This window comes from Eretmochelys imbricata, chromosome 1, assembly GCF_965152235.1.
Source record: "Eretmochelys imbricata isolate rEreImb1 chromosome 1, rEreImb1.hap1, whole genome shotgun sequence".
NCBI classification, from domain to species: Eukaryota; Metazoa; Chordata; order Testudines; family Cheloniidae; genus Eretmochelys; species Eretmochelys imbricata.
Window position 1 is genome coordinate 64,291,345 of NC_135572.1, and position 19,226 is coordinate 64,310,570.

The 19,226-nt window shown below is 37.9% G+C and overlaps 1 protein-coding gene across 2 annotated transcripts in view; it reads left to right on the forward strand.

Annotated features, from left to right (window-relative positions):
- The window catches only part of VWA8 (von Willebrand factor A domain containing 8), a 289,992-nt gene that overhangs the window by 177,168 nt on the left and 93,598 nt on the right, over window positions 1-19,226 (forward strand). Inside the window, exons 26-29 of one of the 2 annotated variants that reach the window (XM_077811982.1) lie at window positions 3,733-3,884; window positions 12,657-12,765; window positions 13,869-14,007; window positions 15,907-16,109. In XM_077811982.1, the coding sequence (XP_077668108.1) occupies window positions 3,733-3,884; window positions 12,657-12,765; window positions 13,869-14,007; window positions 15,907-16,109 (603 nt within the window). The remainder of the gene's footprint in view (window positions 1-3,732; window positions 3,885-12,656; window positions 12,766-13,868; window positions 14,008-15,906; window positions 16,110-19,226) is intronic. The other variant, XM_077811992.1, reaches the window with a different exon arrangement.

Genomic DNA, 19,226 nt, shown 5'->3' on the forward strand with positions numbered 1-19,226 from the left:
TCAAGCTACATAGAATGTAAATGCTGACGTAACAGAATGACCGTGGGAGTACCGGTAGTTTAAAGTAGATTACAGTAGTACCCGTATTCGCAATTCACGTAAGCTTAGATTCATGTAAAGTACTTTTTTTTTTCAAGCCATACTATGTAATGACTTTAAGCATAAAATATATCCAGTATGAAGCTGCTAAAAGCAAAAACTGTTTTTGTTTTCAAAAATAACCAGAAATCTAGGAGTAAAATATTAAAGTACTCCAAGACACTCATAGAAGTGTTACTTGTAATGGAAAGACTCATTGAATGAGAACTGGATGTACTGATGGGGAATCAATATTTTGTCTGCTAATCTGGTTTTAAAAATCAATATCAAGTAAATGATTTGTAAAGACAGACAAATTTTGTGCTTCAAGTAAACTGTCAGTGACATTTTTTGGTAAACAGTTTTCCAGCCAGATATTAAAAATTTGCTGAATTTGTACCATTTGAAGCAGTAGAGCTCATTTTTAAAAATGGAGTTAAGTGAAGAACCTATTGACAGGTTCTCTAGTTCAGAATAATTTTTGTGAAAGTGATGATTTGCCTCTGAAGAAATAGAGTTCATATCATATAATATTGGTACAGGAAGCATGGAGATATCAGTTTCAGTGATGTGAGGGATGTATGTCAGAAGAAACAAAATAGTTCAAAAGAGGATAAAGAGACTATTGGGTGGGCTGGATAACATTTGAGTCAATTTATTAAAGCTTTTGCCGTTTCCTCTGTAAGCTACATGAAACAATAAATGTAGAGCAAACGAGGCTAATCATTATCCTCTTAAAAAAAAAAACAGGAGTACTTGTAGCACCTTAGAGATTAACAAATTTATTGGAGCACAAGATTTCGTAGGCTACAGCTCACGTCATCAGATGCACAGAATGGAACATATAGGAAGAAGATATATATACATACAGAGAACGTGAAAAGGTGGAAGTTGCCATACCAATCCAAGAGGCTAATTAATTAAGATGAGCTATTATCATCAGGAGAAAAAAACTTTTGTAGTGATAATCAAGATGGCCCAATTCAGACAATTGACAAGAAGGTGTGAGGATAATTAACATGGGGAAATAGATTCAATTTGCTGATAATAGCTCAGTATCAATAGATAGACTAACACGGCTGCTACTCTGAAACCTGTCATTATCCTCTAGCGTATTCAGATACTGTACTGAAAGTTACTAATTAAATCGGTGCAAGCTAGTTCGTTACACTTTGTAATGAGAGGAAGAATGTGAGTTATTACTAAGAAATGCTACCTAACCATAACTATTCATCATTATTACTGTTTTATTATTCAAAATATACTGTGTACTGTTAATTACATGATCATTTGCTTTACTTTTGCAGAAATTCTAAAATTCAAGATATATCACACCATGTTTTTCAGTTACATTTACAGTATATACAAGTCCTGATAAGTTCTGTTTGCAACAATGTCTATTAAATATATTTTGCAGAATATAGAAGTTGTCCAAGTATAATTTTGTTTCAGGCAGGATGGTTTTATGTGCTAAGCAGTAACAATATAAGTAGATATTTGTGCTTTTAATTTTGGATAGTGTATGCAATGGATCTGTCTGATATACATCATGATAAATGCGTAGATTATTTTCTGTGCAATATATTAATTTTGATTCCAGGATAGTGAAATTATTCAGTGCTGTAAGTCTTATTAGTAGAAAGGAGTTTAGTAGTTCAGAAATATCAATTAACTTTTTCCACCGGGATTCTATCTAAAATGTTTCAACCAACTTAACTTAGAACATTTATCACAGGACTTTTTTATATTTTATTCAGTAAGGAATAGCCACATTAAATGTGTTGGGAGCAGCTAGAGAATGACTTGTAGAATCCCACAATTACATATTTTGCAAAGCAAATAATTAGCTAAGTAATAATGCAGCCTTTTCTGTATACTCCAGATATGCATAATTTCTAGGGCATATTCTTGTGTATGTATTGTTCTTGTGTATGAGTGCTGTAGTATTTTGTGATACACACATTAAAAGGGCTTGTCTATACGGTGATTTAGTGTGCAGCAAGCAAGCCAGGGCATGAATGTAGAGTGCATTAGCTTTTCATGCACTAACTAATCGTGTGGACCCTGCTACCATGCAGTAATAATTCCATAGTATGCTTTGATGTACCACTGTTTCAGACAGGAGTATGTCAAAGTGCGCAATGGAACTTTTAGGCTGTGAACCCCTTATTCCACTGGTGTGTAGTTACTTACACAGTTGGGACTCTTATGTGAGTAAATGCTACCAAATAAGAGTGATGGGTTCACAATATGCCCCATGGGAATTTTTTGTCCCTGAAAAAACTTACGCATATGCTTAATTATGAGTAGTCTCACAATGGTAGAAAAGTTATGCATGTGCATATGTGTTTGTAGGAATGGGGCAATGGTCACTTAAGGAGGGGTGTAATGGGGTTTACAAACCCCATACTGAGCATAGGCAAAAGGGAGAGGAGAGTCTTCCCTGCTGACAGACTATCAGGCTGCTTGCACCCCTTCCCAGCTGCCAGCATTACCAGTTGTGAAGGTATGGACCTGTCTCTGTGACTGATACAGAAACAAGCCCAGCTATAAAGGAGGGAGAACAGAGAGGGAAAAAGAAAAGGAGTACTTGTGGCACCTTAGAGACTAACCAATTTATTTGAGCATAAGCTTTCGTGAGCTACAGCTCACTTCATCGGATGCATCCAGTGTAGTGAGCTGTAGCTCACGAAAGCTTATGCTCAAATAAATTGGTTAGTCTCCAAGGTGCCACAAGTACTCCTTTTCTTTTTGCGAATACAGACTAACATGGCTGTTACTCTGAAACCTGTCATTATGCAAGAGAGGGAAAAGGGAAGCAGAAAGGCCTGGGACAGCAGAGGGGACAACAGCCCTATGCCAGGCTGCTTCTCAGGAACTGATAAGAAGAGAAAAGAAAACTGCAAGCCCTGGTGTTTAAGGGCTGATAGACTCAGTTTAAGTTAAGAATTCATGGACTGATAGGACTGAAAGGGCCCACTTAGGAGAAAGCTGGGACCCCTGGAGAGACAGCACCCAGAGCAGCCAACAATGGGATTTTCAAAAAGTGTTCAGTGCTGGCCTGCCTCAGCTCCCATTAACTTCAATGGGAGCTGTGGTAGGCCAGCACTGAGAACCTTTGCAACTCCCACCCTAAATTAACTTCATTATTCATTCTTTATTTTTAAAAGTATGTACTTTCTAAATTGCCAATAGTTTGCTAAGCATTCTTACTTGTAAGAAGATAAGGTCCCTGCCTCAAAGATCATGCAATCTAAATAGATAACATATCAAGAAAGCATGAGAGATGCAACAAAAAGCAAAGCAATAGGGCAGTGAAGTTTAGCATGCATGTTGTTAGTTCTGCAATTTTTGTGTTAGTTGTTTCTATTGTATTCTATCTAGCAACACTAAGAACATGACTACTAGAGCTCATTATTTAGATGTATGAATCTAATGTTTTGTTTTGTTTAATTTAAACAGAAGTTGTCTTTCTAGGAAATAAATATACCATTTGTTTTATTGCTTCATGACAAATAAACATAGCATTTCTCTTTCAACTGACTTTAGCAGTTTAACTATACAGACTAACTACAATATAAAATATTTTAGTATGTGCAATATCTTAATAGATATGTGTAATAAGATGAATGTTGGGGTTTTGTTTCTGTGCAGAAATTTCCAACTGAAGGACTTGCAAATGTGGTTCGAAATGTGTTTGACTTTGACTCCTACAACAATGAAATGCGTGATACTTTAATCAGTACTTTGCACAAACATGGGATACCTATTGGAGCAAAACCCACCAGTGTACAGCTGGCCAAGGAGTAAGGCTAACCTAATATATATTAACACTTGTCTCTATCAGCCATTTTTCGCTTTCTTTTATTTTGCTGCTAATTGATTAACAACAACCTGGGATACTTGAAGCTAAATACTCTTATGGTTGAAGTTTTGTTTTCTGCAAATAATGGACAATTATATTTTACCAGTAAATTTAGTAGTAATAAATTACTAATATTTCATCTCTATTTAATGTCCATGTAAATGTTAATAGTATGTCTGAAAAACAGATACAAACAAATAAAGGGAAATATTTGTTTTTTTCTCTGTCTGTGTTTTTTATTGAATTACTACAGATCTTTTCCTATTTGCCATTAAACTCAGAAGCAAAACAAATCCCGTTGTCTTCAATGGGAGCAAGAATTGGTCCTTAATCCTCAGCTCTATAAAAATACATCATCATAGCATGTCAGAGCACTTAGTTATCCCTGCAGGCAACAAGAAGGGTTTTAACATTTGCTTATATCCAGATCCCCATTATTGTTTAATAATCATGGCCATTGACTGAACTTGTTATACTATGTACTATTTGAGAGATCAGAAATAAAATAGCCATTTAAAAAAAAAAACTAAATTGTAAAGTCACAGCTGATTTAGCTCATACCTTTGCACTTCACATGGATGTTTGTCTTTTTCTGCCTTCCAATAATATATTATTTGATAAATAAACATAATTAACAGCAATGTTTTTATTTTTATTTTTTTAAACTTCCTCTGAGATGTTTTGAAAAATCTAATACATCTTTTAAGGAATCTCAGAAAAAACAAACCATTAAATCAATCAAGGAACTGTTTATGGAGAAACAAATATTTCCCTTCTATAATAAAGCAAAGGAAGGATTATGGAAAATTCAGTTTTACATAGGATTATATTACTTTTATGTTTGCTTAGTGGCAGCTTAGTTGACTCCACTGACAAAATGTCTTTATCAGTTGTCAGTGTGTAGATTTTTCCTGCAGGAGCACCACTATAATCATGCCTAGCAACCTACATAGATGTTTTGAAGAAGACAGTCAGTCTAATTACTATGGCATAATTTTTCCTCTGTATGTCTGAGGAATCGCGTGTCTGAGGAACTCAATGCCTGGGTAACTACCATATGCATCAAGATGACAATTTACCCCTAAAACTGGTGCCACAATATCCATAATTTACTTGCTAAAAATCATTTGCTGAATTCTGTTTTGAAGGACTATAAAGTGGGTCTGAGTTAGAATGATCATTTATATTTGATAAGTTGGCATTTTATTTAATTTAATTAAGGATTTTAGAAAAATAAATGTACAGTTTGTTTTTATTGGTTATGGTCTTAGCCTTGAAGTTCATGTACAGATTCGGAGGTGATTAGATACAGGGTTTAGCCCTTTATAGAGAAGATTATCCTATCTGAACTTCCCCAGTGCTCACAAGTGTTCGTTTCTAGGGATTTTGGTCTAGGCCTATTTGTATTTTAGAAAACATTTTACAGGAATTTAAGAGTGGAATATTGAGGCTGGTTCGAGCCAGGAATAATGTGTTTGAGTGCTATGGAAATATTTCCACGTAGTTTTGCCACTGTACTTTAGTCCTAATTTTCAAGTCTCCTGTTTAACGTGATGGTTTTGTGAAATAAACAAATAGAGATTAGGATGAGACTGCCTGACTCGTTTTCACTTGTGACTTGAATCCAGGTTTCCAGAAATATTCTTGTTATTCAGCAGATTGCCAATGTTGCCAAATGAAGTAACAGGTTTTAGTGATTATAGACGCATTTCCATTCGACATTAGTTGGTAGAGACTGCTAAACTAAAGGATATGGAAGTAATTCTATTGATGCATTAACAACGAGGAGTCCTTGTGGCACCTTAGAGACTAACAAATTTATTTGGACATAAGCTTTCATGGGCTAAACCCACTTCATCAGATGCATGGAGTGAAAAATACAGTAAGTAGTGTGTATATATATACAGCACATGAAAAGATGGGAGTTGCTTTACCACAGGGGTGGCCAACCTTTGGCTTTGGAGCCACATGCCACTCTTCAGAAGTTAATATGCGGCTCCTTGTATAGGCACCGACTCTGGGGCTGGAACTACAGGTGCCAAGTTTCCAATGTGCTGGAGGGTGCTCACTGCTCAATGCCTGGCTCTGCCACAGGCCCTGCCCCCCACTCCAACTCTTCCTGCCCCCTCCCCGAACCTGCTATGCCCTCGCTCCTCCCACTCCCCCTCCGAGTTCCTGCATGCCACGAAACAGCTGATCGGGAGGTGTGGTGAGGGAGGGAGAGGCACTGTTTGGCGGGGCTGCCCGTGGGTGGGAGGCATTGGGAGCAGAAGCTCCTGGGGGGGCTGCTGACGTATTACTGTGGCTCTTTGGCAATGTACATTGGTAAATTCTGGCTCCTTGTCAGGCTCAGGGTGGCCACCCCGCCTTACCAAGTGTGGGGTCCATGCTAACGAGGCTAATTCAATTAAGCACTTGGTAAGGCAACTCCCATCTTTTCATATCTCCTGCTTACTGTATTTTTCACTCCATGCATCTGATGAAGTGGGTTTTAGCCCATGAAAGCTTATGCTCAAATAAATTTGTTAGTCTCTAAGGTGCCACAAGGACTCCTTAGTCTTCACTCAGCGAGTTGGAGGCAAGAGAAACTTCAAGCTGCTTGAATTTTTTAATGTCTGTTTTTTCCCCTTCCTGTCTCATGGATAAGAAATAGGAAGGTCATTAAACTGAAATCTTAAATAATACAAATAAGACTTTAATCAAAAGTTGTTTGTTTGAAATGCCATGATCTGGTTGGCAAAGAACATAAGAATGGCTATACTGGGTCAGACCAAAGGTCCATCTGCCCAGTATCCTGTCTTCCGACAGTGGCCAATGCCAGGTGCCTGAGAGGGAATGACCAGAACAGGTAATCGTCCAGTGATATATTCCCTGTCGCCCATTCCCAGCTTCTGGCAAACAGAGGCTAATAGCACCATCCCTCCCCATCCTGGCTAATAGCCATTAATGGACCTATCCTTCATGAATTTATCTAGTTCTTTTTTTAACCCTGTTGTACTCTTGGCCTTCACAACATCCTCTGGCAAAGAGTTCCACAGGTTGACTGTGCACTGTGTGAAGAAATACTTCCTTTTGTTTGTTTTAAGCCTGCTGCCTAGTAATTGCATTTGGTGACCCCTAGTTCTTGTGTTATGAAACCATTCCATCCCACCTTTGATTCACAAGACTGTGAGTTCCGATTCACAAGACTGTGAGTTCCCCAATTTGCTAGTCGTCTTTTATAACTCCTGCCTGCGGCTATATCAGTTCTGATAGCTACCTTCAGAAAACACAAATTACAAGTAACTTGATTCCTATAGACTTAGTCTCTTCATTTTTAGTGGACTCAAGAACTCCATTTATATTTTGCCTCTAGATAATTATTTTCTGACAAATTCTCCCATTAGACTATTGTACATGAAGAAAATCAAACTAAACAATTTTGTGTAGAATCACCATGTTGACTAAAGGTTTTGGGCCAATCTCCTCCTCCTTCAGAAAAACATTATTTACATAACCACCTCAAACTTAGTAGTGAATCCTGGATCTAGAGCCCTCAGGGTAAAATAGTCGCAAAGTAATAATTGAAACAAAATGGATCTAAAGGATCTGACAGGTTGATTCACAATCAAACAACTGACTAGGAAATAATTCAGTGGAATTGAGTGTTAGATGTTGGTCCTTATTCCATATGATGTCACATTAGGGGTCTCTAGAGACATAAAAACAAACAAGCTTTAGCTTTTGATGAAGCTTGTGAATAAGAGCTCTTGTTTGATACTGTAGATTATCATTCCAGAGATTGAAGGACTCTTCACAGCCTGCTTTGGACTTAACTATCTTGAGTAGTTTTGTATCATCTGCAAATTTTGCCACTTCACTGTTTCCCCTTGTCATAAAAATAAAGGGAAAGGTAACCACCTTTCTGTATACAGTGCTATAAAATCCCTCCTGGCCAGAGGCAAAATCCTTTCACCTGTAAAGGGTTAAGAAGCTAAGATAACCTCGCTGGCACCTGACCCAAAATGACCAATGTGGGGACAAGATACTTTCAAATCTAGAGGGGTGGGGAACAAAGGGTTCGTCTGTCTGTGTGATGCTTTTGCTGGGAACAGATCAGGAATGCAGCCTTCCAACTCCTTTTAAGTTCGTAAGTAATCTAGCTGGAAATGCGTTAGATTTCCTTTTGTTTAATGGCTGGTAAAATAAGCTGTGCTGGATGGAATATATATTCCTATTTTTGTGTCTTTGTGTAACTTAAGGTTTTGCCTCGAGGGATTCTCTGTTTTGAATCTGATTACCCTGTAACGTATTTACCATCCTGATTTTACAGAGGTGATTCTTTTACCTTTTCTTCAATTAAAATTCTTCTTTTAAGAACCTGATTGATTTTTCATTGTTCTTAAGATCCAAGGGTTTGGGTCTGTGTTCACCTGTACAATTGGTGAGGATTCTTATCAAGCTGTCCCCAGGAAAGGGGGTGTAGGGCTTTGGGGGATATTTTGGGGGAAGACGTCTCCAAGTGGGCTCTTTCCCTGTTCTTTGTTTGAAACGCTTGGTGGTGGAAGCATACTGTTCAAGGACAAGGCAAAGTTTGTACCTTGGGGAAGTTTTTAACCTAAGCTGGTAAGAATAAACTTAGGGGATCTTTCATGCAGGTCCTCACATCTGTACCCTAGAGTTCAGAGTGGGGAAGGAACCTTGACACCACTTCTTCCAGATCATTTCTGAATATGTTGAATAGGACTGAACCCAGTACAGACCCCTGTGGAACACCACTATTTACCTCTCTCCATTCTGAAAACTGACCATTTATTCCTATCTTTTGTTTCCTATCTTTTAACCAGTCACCGATCCATGAGAGGACCTTCCCTCTTATCCCATGACAGCTTACTTTGTTTAAGAGCCTTTGGTGAAGGACCTTGTCAAAGGCTTTCTGAAAATCTAAGTATACTATGTCCACTGGATTCCCCTTGTCCACATGCTCATTGACCCCCTCAAAGAATTCTAGTAGATTGATGAGGAATGATTTCCCTTTACAAAAACCATGTTGACTCTTCTACAACAAATCCAAGGGACTAAACCATTCAGAACTGGGTAAGAGACTAAAACCTTAAGAATTTAGGAGAAAGGTGAACTTAGTCCCATTAGTGGAAAAGAAAAGAAAAAAATGCAGTATTAACAAAGCAAAGCTCCAGCAAGACATCATAAAGATAATGTAATAGAGCCTCAACTTGAATGTGTACCCCAAATTAAAAAACATAGAGAACCAAAAAAGTGCCACCATGGCTAAACAACGAAGTAAAATAAGCAGTGAGAGGCAAAAAGGCATCCTTTAAAATGTGGAAGCTAAATTCTAGTGAGGAAAATAGAAAAGAGTGTAAGGTGTGGCAAGTGAAGTGTAAAAATATAATTAGGAAGGCCAAAAAAGAATTTGAAGAACACCTAGCCAAACACTACCTCATATCTCACCAGCCTACTAGAATTCATTTTTAGGAAGTGTGGAAATAGAGGATTTATAAACTCATGATATTTTCATATGTTGTCTACATCTCAGATTTAAAACAAAGGCTCTAATCTTTGACATTTTCTTCAGGACATGACCCAGTTTCAAACGGGTCTGGTATATCTCTCAATTGATCAGCTCTAATTGCCTCTCAAAAGGAGCATGTAGCTTTTCCAAAGACTGGAGAAAATTGTAAAATTTCATAAATAGTCATAATTATCAGTAGGTTCATTGATCTATAATGCATGACACATGAGAGTTATGTGTAAGAGTTCAAAACTAAAATCTAAGTCCTTGTGAAGTTGATGCTATTGTTACCAAGTTCATAGTGCCCACAGATAAATTTAAATTCATGTACTTCCTTCATAACCCCCATCACAGGGTCTGCACAGGCTTCCACCTCCTCGTGCCTGTGCCCTGTGTTGTCCAGCCAAATAAAGAGTCCCAACGCCTTCTTTGGTGCTTCACCCTTGTGTCTTTGTTTGTCACCGTGTAGTCCCTTTTATTCCCCCAACAGCTATCCCCATTCAGACCCTTCCCAGGGTCTCCTGGCCCATGAGGCTCCTTGCCTTTGGTGAGGAGACAGAGCTGTAAGCCTCCTACCCCCTCCCAGGCTAGCCTCCTGACTGAGCTTTCTCCAGGGCTTTTATAGCCCTTCCCTTCCTCAGCCCAACTGCTGTTACTTAACTGAAGTATTGCCCTGAGCCGACCCTCGTTAGGTCCTGCAGCTGGGCTCTCTGCTGGCTGCCTGGGCCCCTACACCTGGCTTCCCTACCAGAAAGCAGGGCTTAGCCAGCATTTTGGCAGGGCATTCAAGGAGTTTTACCCCTGCCCTGCCACACACCCCAAAAATGGATCAAACCCAGGCTTTGCCAGAAAATCATTTTGAAATCCAAAACTCTTAGTTTGAAATTTACTTTCATTAATAAACCACCATGTCATTCTAGTAACTGACTCTATACATAAATGCATCTGTCTTGGGTTATATGTGCATTAAAGAGTATACCCAGAATAAATGTTAATGATTGGATTGGATGTCATAACCTGAGCTGTGTTATACTTGCATTTCTTTTGGCTTTGGCTTAATTATGACTCCTGATGTGGGAGAAAACTGACCAGACTGGTTTGGAAACAGATTAAAAAGGTTGAGACACTGTGAACAGATTAATTCAAAAGTATTAATCTTTTTCCAATCAATGTTAAAAACAGGCCTCACACTGCAAATAATTAAACAAGGGGAAATTGAAAATAGGAAGCAATTACAAGAAATATAGTTCTCAAACGTTGGTATTGACGGATGTTGTAAATAGGTGTAGGGGGTCATAAAAACTGTCTTCTCAGAGCTGGTTAACTAGCGAATTAAACGTAATGGAAAACACCGCCTGTCAAGCTAGTTTAAATTCAGCCCAGATTGCATCACCAAAAACCATTACCATTTTATGGCTGAACATTGACCTATGTGAAATGCTTTGATGGTTTCAATCCATTTCCTAATTCAATATCACAAAACCTATTGTTGGCAACTTTATTGAGAGTCTCAGCAAATGGGCCAAGGACTGAATGGGTATGGAAACTGAACTACTCTCTCACCCCAAGAGGTGGCCCCTCTGGGTTGATTGAGGTACATGGGCAGAACAATTATTAGAATATTCTAATTTATTTTTCTTTTGCTATTCAGAAAGATTAGAAAATATAATTGTTCATTCCTAAAGTTGGAATAGAGAAAGATTTTAACTTCTCCAAAGTTCAGGGGGGCCTCAGACCCAAGGTTCTGGTTTGGGCCACTCTCTGACCAAAATATCTATAAGAAACAAATCTCCTTTAATTGCAGAGCCTATTATTTTTAAAGAATTCTGACTGTAGGAACAGACAGAGACAAATAGAACAAGAGAGATCAAGCACAGACAACAAACAGTCTTGGAGAACTTACTTAAAATAGCCTTCAGAGATGTATTTTTAGAAGGATGTCTTCTATTCTCATGCCAAGTTTTGTAGTTGTGCAATAACGTAAGAGGTTTAAATAGTGTTTAGAAATATCTTGCACATGCTCTCAGTTTACTTACGCTAGAAGCAAATTAAATACATGCTATGTGCCAACTAGTTCCAAAAGGAAATTTTCTGATACTGTATCTTAGCATATCAGTTCATTGGTTTTAATTTAATTATTCTGCATTAGCAAAACTTTAAATCATTTTATTAGTAGTTGCAAATCACTTGAGAGAAAGTAGAGGAAGAACAAAAATGTGTGTATTATATTCTGTGAAACTGCTTTATCAATACCAATATTTTCAGTTATTACAGAAATTATTTTTGACAGCGGCCCACGTGTTCTCTTCCTGAATGAAAAACAAATGGAAAAAAATGAGGTCAAGAACATCGTTCAAGTTTAGGCAAATTAACCCCGTCTTTTCAGCAGGATTGGCAAAGATTGTGTTGTGAGCAGGTAACCGTGAAAAGTAGTAGAGGCTAAGCATCTGTGAGAAACCCTACACCTGCCATATAGATACCCTTAACAGGTCATACAGAAGGACCATCCCTCTGCACTTTCTTGTGATACATCAGAACATAAGAAAGGCCATACTGGGTCAGACCAAAGGTCCATCTAGCCCAGTATCCTGGCTTCCGACAGTGGCCAATGCCAGGTGCCCAGAGGGAATGAACAGAACAGGTAATCTCAAGTGATCCATCCTCTGTCACCCATTCCCAGCTTCTGGCAAACAGAGGCTAGTTTTGGCCCCATAGGCAGTTAGCATACGGTCATTGTCTGTACTGTGTGACCCATTGGGGGTAGGAGAACATACAACAGCAGTTAATGCTCCTTCTTGCAGCAATAACCTGGTACAACATTTACTGTACTCATTGTGCATTTTTCCTAGAGGAAAATATCACTTAGAAAAACTCCTCCCACTCATTCTGGCATCCTCTTTGAATTGAATTAAGCTGATCAAGAGAGCACTGAATATGCTTTGCTATACAGCTCAGACAATTCAGACTTTTTAAAGCTTTTCTTTTCAGAGCATGGTCTTTTAAATCCTGAGATTACTTGTGTTTCAAAAAATTGAAATTTTTGCCATTTGAAAGAAATTGAATGTTTCAGCAAGGGAGCATTTTCAACAAGAGAATCTTCAAAATAGCCTCTTGGAAAAACTCTGTGGTTAAATGACGTATCCCTTGTTCATTGCCAATTAACAGGGATAAATGTTTCTTTGTTCATATGTTGTTTGACAGGCTACCATTGCCAGACCATACATTTATGGGCTACTGGAGAATCAATCAATCAGGGAACGCACAGCAGAAACTACTGTGTCCAACAGAAACCCATCAGTTAAATATAAAGGTGTGTGTCTTCTTTTTAATGCTTAAAAATATTGATTAGTCATTTTTTCTTTACAGCAATATAATATCACCCAGATTATGATTTAATAAATATAAGATGTCTCATTTCCTGCAGAAAGAAGAATCTGAGTTGATTTTTGTAACAAAATAAAAGCTGTTAATTGTACAGTTTAAAAAAGTAGACTATTTTGTGCATTCACACTGCAAGCTGAGTTGCTGTGGGGTCCTATCTTGTGAGCCCTCCATATGCAGGATATATACTGAAAGGAGTACTGGGGTGGAGGGACTTTGCAGGGTTGAGTTCAAAAGCTCTTGCAGAGTTCTTGCTATGAAGGTGACAATGTCATTTTTAGAGAAGCCTGGAAACAGGCATGGATATGTGGGGAGGTCCAGTTTCAATCCCCAGATCACAACTCATCTGGATGAGATCTAAAATGGGAAGGAGCCTGTTTTCCAGTTTCATTTCACATGCAGCTGAATTCTTCTGAAATTTTCTCTCTCTCAAATCTGAATCTGAACCTTTGGTCTGATTTGGCCTCCAACCTGAACCTAATCCACATCCTCTACAAACCCAATCTCTTGGCCTGTCTTTATTAATTATTACTTCAGTGGGGCAGGGCGGAACTGTTATTGTAATGTTGTTTGATATTTTAAACCTTCCATAATCAAGAAATTCAGAATTGTTTCCTTGCACATATGCACTGTGATCCAGTCTTTCATTATTGATCAAAAACACTCCAGGCAATGTGACCTCTCCTCCATGGGATTAAGGATCATGGTTCCATACTAAGTTCCATGCAGTCCGCCATGACTAAATGGATGTAGTAGTTGAAATACGTAGCCTAAAGAGAGGACAACAGTGTGGCTTTTATATTATGGGGGAAATGGTGTCAGGATCTTCAGGGCTCCAGGTGGGATACAGAGGGCTTACAGAAAAAGCAATCTGGTTTCTTCCCAAATATAAGCCTTTCTCTTTTGTTTATAATGCTTGGTCTGGCATTTAGTGCTAAAAGCAATAGAAATTTTTAGGAAAACTCCTAGCATTTATAAAGGTTGGTGAGTGAAATAAAATACCTAGTCCTCATGGTTATAATTTTCTCTTAGGGTCCAGTATATTTAAATGTTCAGGGATTTCCACTGGAACGGCATGAAGCAAGGTCCCTCAGTTTCACAGAAGAACTTGCTTTTTGGACACTGCCATTAAATGAAGTTAATTTCGTCTGTGATGTTGCTGTAGCAGAAGGTACAGTAAAATATTTGTAACTTTTGTAATGATCCCTCCCTGTTGTTGTATGATATAAGTTACACTGGAGACCATGCGGAATTGGACAGATGAGATCATACCTGTTCATTAATAGTCAGTACTATGTAGTTTGTATTCCCTTTTTTTGACATATGCAAGAGGAATATCACATTTTTGTAATGGCAATAAAAAAAAGAAACTCTACAAATTCTGCACTGAGTGTATGCGCAGTAACACAGAGTGCATTTCTGGGAACCTGTACTGTGAGGCCTGCATGAGATATAGAAAAAATTATATTGCTTGCTTTTCTCTTCTTTGTGTTTAACTTTTTTTTTTTTTAAGTAAAAGAAGACAAAATGCTAAAACCATCAATCACGAAAGAGGAGTATAATTCCATTAAAACATATTGGTGATAATGTAAACTATGAAGGAGATTTGGCTCTAAAAGGAATATAGATGCGTAATTCAAAGTGTGCCTAATTTTTATATTATATAATACAGTGGTTCCCAAACTTGTTCTGCCACTTGTGCAGGGAAAGCCCCTGGCGGGCCAGGCCAGTTTGTTTATCTGCCGCGTCCGCAGATTCGGCCAATCATGGCTCCCAATGGCCGCGGTTCGCTGCTCCAGGCCAATGGGAGCTGCTGGAAGTGGCGGACGGTATGTCCCTCGGCCCGCGCCACTTCTAGCAGCTCCCATTGGCCTGGAGCAGCGAACTGCGGCCACTGGGAGCCGCGATCCACCGAACCTGCGGACCCGGCAGGTAAATAAACCGGCCCAGCCCGCCAGGGGCTTTCCCTGCACAAGTGGCGGAACAAGTTTGGGAACCACTGATATAATAATTGTTTCAAAATTAATTTTAAAAAGTCTTTCTAACTTTGCCTCTCCTTAATTAAAACCAGTTAAAATGCAAGACTTGTAGCATGCAAAGTTCTGTGCTTTCTTTCTGGTGCTTATGCTGATCAATGCCCTTTCTTATTGAATCAATCCTTCCTTATTTAACTACATTATATATAGAAAGATATAGATATAGATATGCCCCAATGCACATCACATCATTATTGATATTTGTGACCATTATTTATGGTATATTATAAAATGTAATAAATTTTATGACTGTAATTTATTTTACATTGTAAATACATTAAAATTATGAAAACTGACAACGCTGCCTTTTTCTGATTGTGGCTTCACTTTCTAAGCATGTTCACAATTTTTTGATGACACTAATAGAAATTACAGTTTTAATTTGATACTCAGAAATGTCTAAAGTGAGTCAAAAACTGTTGTGTTTCCCTTGCCACATGAAACTTCCTTCCTTTTGTCTATAATTATTAAATGACCTGGTGTTTTAGTTCCAGTAAGTGGACACATTTTTAAAAAGTCTGCATCTGAAAACTTTTACTACAGTTTTCTCTTTCCTAGAAACTTTTCTTTTTTATAAGTAAACTTGCGTATGCTGTATAGGTTTCTGGTTATGAGGATTCATAGAACTAGAGTCTTTAGCAATTGATTTGGATGGCAAACGAGGTTTGTGTCTGCTACTCAAAGATCTTTTGGAATATTTGTGGAGGGAGTAACTAGTCAGTGTGAAGCAGGTAGCAACTTGACTGTTAAAAGTTTAGTTTACGTATAGACCACGTCGCATCCTTGGTTTATGTACAAAATTCCCTTTGTCATCATAGGAATGCTGCTGTAGGTTAAGAGTAGCACATAGTCCTACATGGATTGATTGATTGATTGATATATGTGACATAATAGTATAAACTTATTTTAAATATGTTGCTGTATTCCCAAAATAGTTCATCATTCAGTTTTCAGTTAATCTGCTGGTTAACATGGTTTTGAATCATGACAGCATCTTTTACTTTCATTAATTTTGCCTTACTTTCTTATTTCAGAAGATGAGACTGAAAATATTCTCTACGTGGCTACATGCAATCCAGTTTCCTTATATTTCATGAATGTATCTAGTAAAAATGGATACTTTGTGGATTGTTATGACATCTTCCCAAGAACGGTTGGAAGTATATGGCAACCCTTTGTGACTGTGGCACCTCTGGGAAATCCACTCAAAGGGCAAGTGATTCTACATGAAGAGCAGGTAAAATAAATAAATAGAAATCCTCCTGTTTCATGTTTCGTTGTGAGGAAAGTAGTACAGCAAGAGTAGGATCCCTGGGGTTCCTCAGCCTCTGTAGGTTGTGAGATAAATATGCACACTTCTGGATACTTAGTCTAATTGCACTTAGTCTAATAAACCTTTGGAGGGGGTCCCTCAGCTCTACTTTTTCTTGCGGTGTTTAGGCTGGTTTACTGTATGTTTTTATGTACTTTTGCATTATTAATGCTGAGATTTGCCTGTTTATCCTGTTAGTGGTAAAAGTAGACTGAGAACTATTGGAGGGGGGGAGAGGAGATTATGATTTGAGTTTGGGAGTCTCAAATTAGCAGAGGAAATTTATTAAGTCTAAACTACCTTATTTTAGGCTGTGTATTCAAATCCAAGCCCTGCTCATCCCTGTTCTAGTTTTTGAACTTTTAATAAAAAATAAATGACTTCTGAATCACAATTGTTCATGCTACCATTGTTTTTTGTTAAGTATCATGATGTTTTCCTTTCCATAGCGTGAGTTTTGTGCGAACACAAAACGGAGAGTAGGATGGATGGGTTAAACAAGATGGTGGTGTAAACCACCTTGTAGAGATGGATTCTAACTTTCTCAGTGTCAGATCTATTTGGTTTGGGCCCATCACTTCAGTAGTCTTATTTGGAACTGCTATTAGAAATTGATTAGAATATTTTCAATTTAACACCTTTTTACAGGGGATGGGAGAGCAGCCACCAAGATGCTGACATGAGTAAAAAAAGAATAAGTATTAATATGAGTTATAATAATAGCCTAATAAATATGATCGTGTCCCATTAATGCCTGAGGGGGGTAGACTCCAGGAAGGAAGAAAAGTTATTTAAGCCAAATAGCAATATTGAAACAAACACAAATGGCCATGAAAACATTTAGACTGGAAATTAGAAAGTTTGAGGAGTTAGATTCTGGAACAGCCTTCCAATAGCAGAAGTCAATTAATTTAAAGATGGCCCTTGATAAATTTATGAATGGAGTTATGTGATAGTATTACCTGCGATAGCAAGGGATTAGAATGAATGGCTCAGGGGGTCCCTTCCAGTCTTACGTCCTGTTTACATTCCTAAGTGATATGAGACGTAGCATTAACAATTATCATTATTGTTGGTCACCAGCCTCCCTCTTCCTTTTCTTGTTTGTTTGTTTTTTTCCTACTGGTTCTTGGTTTCTTTCCTCATTTCCCAGTGGCTATTAGCAAGCTCAGAGGAACCTTTCCTGCATTTAGTAGAGAGAATGAGAAATTTCCATTAACAACACAGCTGATGAGGTGTCAAATATTTCATACACATTTAATATCCCAGGAAGCCATGCATATTGTCGTAGCCTAAATATAAGCATGCTTTACTGGTCTCAGACTTATGACTAAATTCAGTGCATATGTAAGCAGGGGCAACCTGTTACTGATCTCAGAAGAATTGCATTTGCCTATATCCGTGTTAAATTGGCCTCCTAGAAATGCATTTTCCCAATTCTCATCCAAAAGCTAACTTCCTTCACTGTTGCCAATGAAATTATCTTGATTAGTTGTAAAAGTACTATTTGAGCTATTTTGGGAAGCTCATAACAAGTTTGTTCAGTTCAAAACAAGGCTTTGCCCTCCATGACTAAAGTCAGTACAGGAAATTATAAAACAGATGGCACTTGATCCTGTGCTTTGAGTACCTGAGAACATTTAGAATACTAGACGTTTTCTGAAGGCAGAACCTAGCAATACTCTCCCATTGTATTTCTAAACTTCTGAAATTCCTAAAATGAAAATAATTTTCTTAGTATTATTTTTAACCAAATTTCAGTAGCATTGAATCTCTTTGGGGGAGGGAGGAAATATTTTATCAAAGGCTTCTGTGAAACCTTAGGCAGTTAACTCAATGATTGGTTTTACACCGTGATAATGTCTGTCCTTTTGGGATACATTTTTCAATAAAAGCCTGAATTAAAATCTGATATAAAGACTGTACTGTAGGTTGGCTACTGTGGGTCAATGAACCATTGTTGTTGACTTTTGTTCAGCTGTAACCTTCTTTTCTTTCTCTGACCATTTCTTTCTCTGAATATTGGCAATTTCAGCCATGTCTTTCTCAGCAATTGCACAATTGGGCAAAGGCATTCTAAAAATAAACCTAATTATCATGCTGAAAAATAATATACTAACAATAATATTACTGTGTGTTTTGCATTATCTTAGGATTTCATATACAAACTTAATATTAAAATAGATCTTCACTGATTCTTAAAATATACTTCATTAAACTGACAGTTTGGATTTACAGAGCCTGTGTATGTTTAGGATCCCTTAAAAAATGACTTAACCTTTCTATAACAATCAGTTTCTTGCACTTTATGCATAAAAACTAAGGAGTATGATCCACTCATGTAGCATATTATTAATCACCATGGATTGTTGCCTATCGTTCTATTTAATTTTTTACAAGTTGAAAGCCAGGTTAATAATTTTCTTGATGCAAGGCCCAAAATGGGATACCAAGGAACCGGGCATTTATCTGGTGGGCTGGACCCTGGTTTTGCCTTGATGGCCACTGCTGTGTGAACTGAAGCTTTGATCTGGGCTCTCCCTTAGTTCACAGCTCATTTAGTCTGTTTAGTTTCATATCAGGCAGAATGAGCAGGGCCCAGATTACTGCTAACATTCGTTCAGCCTATTGCTTCCAGGAGGATGAGGAAGCCCCTGTGCTGGCATTTCCACACCTGACTTTTGACATGGGAAGGGGAAGGAAAGACAGTATTGTCCACGTCAAAAAAATCAGGAGATTTTAGAAAATGCTACATTTGGAGTTCTTTTTATTTTTCCCTGGTTTTTGAAGGCTAGAGGTGGGCAAATTGGACAAGTCAGGTAACACAGCTTGTACTTTTATCCAGAATTTTTAACTTGAAGTGAAATAATCCTTCCTTAAGGCTTCAAAAAATAAAGAGAGAGAGAGAGAGAGAGAGAGAGAGAGAGGTTTTTTTTTCTTTTTCTTCATGTTTTGAATCTCTGCACTCCTGGTCCCCGCTGAGAAGTGTAAAAATATAGCACTTTGAGAATCCATCTGATCTTGAAATATTTCTAGTTGTAA